The sequence below is a fragment of the Arachis hypogaea genome, chromosome 18 (assembly GCF_003086295.3).
Source record: "Arachis hypogaea cultivar Tifrunner chromosome 18, arahy.Tifrunner.gnm2.J5K5, whole genome shotgun sequence".
NCBI classification, from domain to species: domain Eukaryota; kingdom Viridiplantae; phylum Streptophyta; class Magnoliopsida; order Fabales; family Fabaceae; genus Arachis; species Arachis hypogaea.
Window position 1 is genome coordinate 7,504,471 of NC_092053.1, and position 7,874 is coordinate 7,512,344.

The window sequence follows — 7,874 nt, forward strand, 5'->3', positions numbered from 1 at the left end:
AGTCACCAGAAAAAATTCATTGTAATTATTATACTAGAATTAGAATTAAAACTTGTTCTTAAACTCTTGAGCTATATTACAAATGGAAAAGTATGAGGAGCCAATAGAATATTTGTACAATGTGTACAATGGAGATTTAGAAAGTATTAAAGATATAACCATTAGTGTTACATTTTTCCATCAGCTGAAGCTTTTGGGACTCATTACAAATATATATGTATAAATTATCATAAAAAAACTCATATTGGCAAAAAGAAAAAAAAAAAACTCATATTTTTTTTTTTCATATGAGACCATTTTTTACTAGCTATGGAAAGTATCTTTGCCTTAAAATAAAAACTGAGGGTACTCATTTTACTGTTTTGTGTCCACTTCTAAAATGATAATGATTACTTTACTTGGGAGATAATAATCCCCCATTATAACGGTTGATTTTGGACTTAACTAATGTATGTTGGATTGAGTTTCTAGAAGTAGGGCATGGAGTAAAATGACATTTGGCACTTTTGGATTAAACTTTTTCTGCTTACTAGGAACAAAAGCTTGATAAAGTTTTTCAACAACTTATAGGCTTGAAGTACGTTTCACTTTATTTTTATGAGCAATTATAATTGCAAATCAGTGGGAAATGGAAAATGGTGTTAGTTTAGTATTAAATTGACCAATCCAAATTTTTCGACTATTCTCACTTTTCATTGTGTATTATGACCCTTTCACTTTTTGAAAGCTGCAAAAATATCCATTCATCACATGTCACACCCCAAAAAATATCATCCCTAGAGATATTTGCTCATGTACTTTGAAAGACATTCTATACTTTATCATCGTATATGCCAATATTTGTTGCGAAGCTTCGTTCATTTAAAAGAAATTAAAAAGAAAAAAAATGCTTATAATTTAAATCATTGGAAAGGGAAACTAGATATGCTTACAATTTAAATCATTAGAAAAAATAAAATAAAATACTGTTTTGATTTTTAATATTTTAATTCAGTTTTAATTTTATTTTTGAAATATAATTTTTTATTTCAAATATTTTATTTCCTCTTATTCTAATTATTTAGTCAAATATAAATTTTTTTTCCAACGCTATTTTTTTATTATAGTTATTTTTAAATAGTGACAATAATAATAATAATAATAATAATAATAATAATAATAATAATAATTGGAAAACAAAAATAAAACAAAATAAAATATTTGAGGTAAAAATATAATATTTAAATATTAAGAATAAAATTAAAATTTAACTAAAATTATATTTTATCGTTAGAAAAAAGAATTAGATATGTTTACAATTTAAATAATTAGAGAAAGGAAACTATTTCAAAGATAAGGATCAAATTATTTACAACTAGAGTCAACCGAAAAAAAAAAACTATTTCCTCAATTTAAAAAATTTTGATCCAAATCAAATATCACCTAGTCAAATATGTGAAAACAACCATCATGCCAACCAAAATTAAAGATTGTTAAATGTTCTATAAATTATAATAGAAAGATAGAAACCACTAATGTTATTGTTAGTGGAGGAAGATCAAAATTAAGCATAATAATTAAGTTACACCGAACAAGGCAATGAAATGAATATTTTCTCTTAATGGATTTTGACTTGTAACGAAACCATACCCCTTCATTAGTTGACTAATACTCTTTGCTCAACCATAAAGACTTGTAATTTGTCAAGCTTAATATGTGTTCACACATTAGCATCAAGTTCCATTAAAAAACATAAAGAAAAAGATAAAACAATAGATACTGAAGTTGAACTATTTTGGTGGTTCAACCCACCCTATATTAATTTTTTTCTGAGTCTAGCTAAGTATGCAATACAAAGCAAGGAATCCAACCCTATTGATTGTCCATCTAAACTCACCTAACCAAAATTCTAACCTCACTAACCCCTTAAATTGCACCAAACTAAATTCAAATCTAAATCTGAATTAATTCACTGTTTTCACACTCAAAAGGCTTAAAAGCTTATAACTTGTACACGTGCACATTATCCAAGCCATTACCGACTAAAGCCCTTAGCCACTCATATTTGAGCACGTCTTATGCTCTCACTCCAAGGGATAGTAACCTAATATAAAAGGAACAAGAAAAAAAAAATTACAATTCCCGAGTTGTGTTATTTAGTGTACTTAATGTAACATTTGATTTTTTTTTCCAAATTCTTTTTTTAATGTTATTAATGAGATACCAAGACTGAGATGCTTTAAATAATTCACTCTCTTTTTTTTCAAAATAATTTTTACTAGAAGCATTGATTAAGATTTACAATATTAAATTTCTTTTGAAATTTTTAGCCCATTGGACATTTTTTTACTCAAAAGCTTCTAGTTTTAAAATATTAAACAATGCATTTAACAAATTTTTTAATAAAAAATTACTCAGAATTTTAGCTATAATAAAAATGAATTGATCAGGTTCAAACAAAATTAATTGAAGGTTAGTTAATTATACAAATACTAGTGCTATGGATAAAATATATCATTCTTGAATGATACATGTCAAATAATATAAACTAGTGTTTGGATAAATAATTTAAATAGTTTTTTTAAAAAAATAATTTAAAATATAAAATTTTTTATTAATAATAGTTTATAAATAAGTTATTTTGTACTTAAATTTTTAATTATAGAAATATTTATTTTAAAATTATAGTATTTGGATAAATAATTTAAAATATAATTTTTTTACACAAAAAAATAAATATTAAAATAACGATGATAACAAATACCTTTTAATATTGAATATTAATTTTACACAATCTAATCACTAAAATTACAATTGATTAGATAATTGATTCTTTATTTGTTCTCTTATTAGCTCCAAGTGAATAAGGGTGTTCTTATATGTGATAAATAGTAATAAAATTCTAATTCACAATAATTTTGATGATAATGCCAAAAAAATTATTGTATAATTAATATTTGGTGTTTTATTATGTACAATATAATAAATAAAAATAAAAAATAAATATAAAATGTGTGTTATATATGTTTTGTTATTATTTTTTATTTTTGTTATTCTTACTAAAACTCCCTCCTCTTTTATTGGAGTGAAGAAGTTACTTTAACAACGACACAAGAAAATTACAAGTTATATAAAAACAAAATCACATGTAAAAAAAATAGAATTGAAACTGAAATTTCATATCACACAATGTTAAATATAAATTTAATAATAAAAATAGAATAATAAAATAATAAAAAAATATATAATACAAATAATTCAGATAGAATATTATGTGAAAATAATAGTCCAAGATCAGTACTTCTAACAGATAAAACTTAAAGATTTCTTTGTATTCATATGATGCCATATGATTACATGTCTTTACAAAAGACAATTAATTTAAAGTATAATATTTCATATAATTTGTTGTGGCTCTAGGAACATCTAAAATTTCATTTTCTTTTAAAATAAATTAAAAATATTTCTAAGTGTAGAGAGAGAAAAAGAAAGTGCCAACCAAATAACCAATTTAGTAAACCAACCAATAAAAGGACCCTCTTAACTAGAAAACTCAAAGTGCCTTCCAATCTCTCTTACTATATATAAAGGCTGCAATAACATTACCAAAGACTCTGCAGCACTCTGCACCAAAAACAGAGCCTCTAAATCCACTCTTCAATATTTTTGTTCTCAATTAAAAAACACAAAACAGATGGAGTGGATTAGAGGCCAAATCATAGGCCAAGGCTCCTCAGCCACCGTATGCCTAGCTGGCACCACCACCTCTGCCGCCGTCTGTGCCGTCAAGTCAGCAGAGCTCTCACAATCACAACACCTCCAAAGAGAACAAAAAATCTTGTCCTCACTCTCTTCACCACACATAGTAACCTACAAAGGCTTTGATATCACAAAAGAGAAAAGCAAGCTCATGTTCAACCTCTTCATGGAGTATATGCCCCATGGAACACTCTCTAACCACGGTGGCCGCCTCCTGGAGCCGGCGATTGCACACTACACAAAGCAAGTTCTAAAGGGGCTAGAATACTTGCACTCAAGAGAGTTGGTGCATTGTGACATAAAGGGTAGTAACATCCTTGTTGGTGAAGGTAACTGTGTCAAAATTGCTGACTTCGGATTAGCAAAGAGCCTAAATGAGTCAGCCCGGGTGCCACTGGCTGGCACCCCGGCTTTCATGTCGCCGGAGGCGGCTCGGGGGGAGGAGCAGGGGTACCCTTGTGATGTTTGGGGAATTGGATGCACTGTGATTGAGATGGCCACTGGTTGTTCACCATGGCCTAAAGTTAAGGACCCTGTTTCAATGCTGTACCATGTTGGATATTCCGGTGAGGTTCCTGAGATTCCGGGGTTTCTTTCTGAAGAAGCAAAGGATTTCTTGGAGAAGTGTCTTAGGAGGAATCCAAGAGAAAGATGGAGTGCTAGCCAATTGCTGAATCATCCATTTCTTGGGGAATTCAGTTCCAAAGATGGTGATTGTGTTCTTGGGGAATCCAATAGTTCATCATGGTCTCCTACTAGTATTCTTGATCAAGGATTTTGGAATTCTGTGGAGGAATCAGAATGCCCCATTGCTGGGGATTTTGTTCAAACATGTTGTGTGCATTCCGCTTCTGATAGGATCAAGAAGCTGGCTCTGTGTTCTGGTGACCCCAATTGGAATTGGGAAAGTGAGAATTGGATCACAACTAGAGGGAATAACAATAACGAGAGTTCTTGTTCTTGCATTGGTGGATCAATGATAGCTTCAAGTTCAGCTAGTGATTGTTGGTGTGAGGTGGAGAAAAGTAATAATAATAATAATAATGACGATGATAATGTTATTAATAGTAATTGTAGAATTAATAGTTGTTTTTATGAGGATTTTAAATGTAGGGATGTTAGGGTTGTAGTAAATAGTGTCAATTTTCAGAAAATGCATCCTTTGACATTAGATATTTTATAGTAATTCAATTACACATTGAATTGAACTTCTTCCTTTTTTTAATTCTCAACGTGCTATTAGATTTTAATAGGTGTTGCAGTTAATGTTCTACGGCCTTTCACGGCTACATGCCTAACTCTTTATTTTGTTTGGTGGCCATGTTGGGTTTAATCTCCTTCACACTTCACACCGTGCAAAATTCAATATAATATATACACACATTAATAACGAAAAACGATAAAAGTGTTTTCACAGTTAAATGCTTTTTTATCTAATAATAGTAAGTGCAGAGAAAGTAAGGTTCATAGTTTAATTTAATAATAATAGAATTAGTGTCTGATAGACATTCTTTTATGTGCAAATAGAATGACTACAGAGATTAGAAAATATATTTTTAATTAGTCAACTTTCTATTATAAGATAAATTTTTAACCCTTATTTTTTTTGAATACTTTAAAATTTAAGATACAGAATAATTTAAAAAAATTGATGAATCGAAAAAAATGAACCCCTTACACAAACTCATGCAAATAATATATATAGTGTTGATGTGAAAAACAAAAAACAATTACATCATCATCCGATTAAATTCCCTTTTTTTAAATGATAACTTAAGCAGAGTAGTTGAGTCATAGTCTAACAATTATCTTTTGTATATCTCATTTGGGATAGGGATGACAACATCATCCGAACTCGCAGATACCCACCTCGTCCCTATTCGTTCGGGGCGGGTAATTATCCAACCCGCACCGGGGCAGATTTTGAGCAGGACGGGTTCTTGGATGGGGTGGGACGGGGTCGGGTTTAGGTAATACCCGCCCTACTCGCCCCAGTATATATATAATATATAATATGTGTGATATATGTAAAATAATTAGTAAAATGATTGATACTATTGTATCATATTTAAAAATTTAATTTTATTTATTAGATTTTAATAATTATAGGGGCGGGGTGGGTACTGCGGGGCGGGTTAGGGTTCAATTATTTACTACTTGCGGGTAGAGTTTTATGCGGGTTATTGTAAGGTGTGGCGGGTTGAGTCGGGTAGAACAAAAAACCCGTCCCGTTGCCACCCCCTAATTTGGGGTTTTAATTTATATTTTTATCTTCCAATTATTTTTGATATAGAGCATTTCTATTGGTAGTATATAAATGAAAGTTTTTCAGTTGGGTGAAATAGTTAAATGGTAATAATAATAATAAGCGAGAGAAATAGAATATGGTGGGCAGGGGCAGGCCACACAATTGGGTTAGCTTTATAGCATACTATACATGAGAATTAACACACACAAACCTAATATTCTTTATTTGTGTTGGTTGATTCAATGTGACATTAAAACATAGGGAACCAAGGTTAGTGCAATGTCCCAATATTTGTTCCCATTGGTGGTTCTATTTTCTCTTTAGCCATCGTGAGGACACTATTTATCAGCCCTAGGCACTGGCACTTGGTGAATGGTGGGTCTATAATTAATCTCCAAACCTTCCAATTAGTTAGAAGGTAAATCTACTCATGAATTTGTGCCTCCTTCTCTTACCAAACCTGCATTACACAACAGGTCCCAGCTTTTAAAGCAAAGCGAATATGCATCAAATATTACGTTTGGTGGGTTTTCTGTCAATTCCAATACACCAAGATAATGCTAATAATAATAATAATATAAATTATGATAATGCGAATAGGACAAGTTGAAAAACTTTGGGGTAGTGTGATTTGGTCAACCCCCGCTAGTCAATTGAAATATAAATCAAACTTTTGATCTTTGTGTGGTTAGAGAATAGATACAGTTGTTGTAGTTGGCCACGATTTAAAATTTGTGAATGTTAGTTTGGTCAATCAAGGCACTTTCAAAATTCGAATTCTTGTATTTTTAATCTTATTACCCAAGGCTTCTATAAGACTATAAGACTATAATATTGACACTATTGTGATGCCCCTCTTGGGAAGAGCATCTATGCCCAACTTTGGGCTCAAATTGTTGAGAATTGAAGTTGTATTTGTACTTTTAAGCACATCCATACAAATAAGCTCAAGTTTTATTTATTTTTCTGTAAATGATTAGGATTCTTATGTTGATTGTCACATATGGATATGGATATGGATATGGGAATTCTAGATTTGTAGTTATAGGTGCGTGTGCCAGAAATGAATATGTGGCTATTTGCTAGAGAGGTTACCCAATAGAAAAAGTAAAAGAAAAGAGAACAATTTTGAACCGCATGGACATAGAGGTGCCGAGAACAATAGGTAGAATCTGCTTTAAGCATGCTTCAACCTTATAAATTTGTAGCCATAAAAAACACAATGGCATACCCAGCCAAATGGTAAATTATTTTTTTTTTTTAAATGAACGATCTATGTTGAAGTCTCATGCATGATTTACATTTATCTTTGGTCAAACCTACATACTTTACCAAAGGAAATCCAATATTAACTATTATTATCATTAGTAATTTGGTCAACTTTTTTATTATTATTATTATTATTGTCCGTTTTTCATCGACTATTATTATCTTTAGAGAAAAGGGCAAATAGGTTTCTCACCTTTTGTCCCGCAGACATTTTTGTTCTTGACCATTGAAAAATACTTTTAAGTCTCTGACCTTCATAAAACTTGGACGGATCAGTTCCTCCGTCCAAATGCCTCCGTCAGGGACTGATCCGTCCAAGTTTTGTGAAGGTCAGGACTTAAAAGTATTTTTCAATGGTTAGAGACCTATTTGTCCTTTTCTTTTATCTTTATCTGAAAAGGAATTATTATTATTATTATTATTATTATTATTATTATTATTATTATTATTATTATTATTATTATTCTCCGTTTTTCGTCAACTATTATTATCTTTATCTGAGAAGGGATTATTATTATTATTATTATTATTATTATTATTATTATTATTATTATTATTTGTCCTAAAACGGCCAAAAAGGAAGTATAATAACGTGGCATAAGCCCCCTAAAATGGGTTA

At 30.3% G+C, this 7,874-nt stretch overlaps 1 protein-coding gene across 1 annotated transcript; it reads left to right on the forward strand.

Annotated features, from left to right (window-relative positions):
* The first annotated feature begins 3,168 nt into the window (after nucleotides 1–3,168).
* Nucleotides 3,169–4,960, forward strand: LOC112772902 (mitogen-activated protein kinase kinase kinase 18-like). Its single transcript, XM_025817915.3, has one exon. It carries the CDS (start codon nucleotides 3,674–3,676, stop codon nucleotides 4,919–4,921), a length of 1,248 nt encoding a protein of 415 aa, XP_025673700.1. The 5' UTR covers nucleotides 3,169–3,673; the 3' UTR covers nucleotides 4,922–4,960.
* The last annotated feature ends 2,914 nt before the right edge of the window (nucleotides 4,961–7,874 follow it).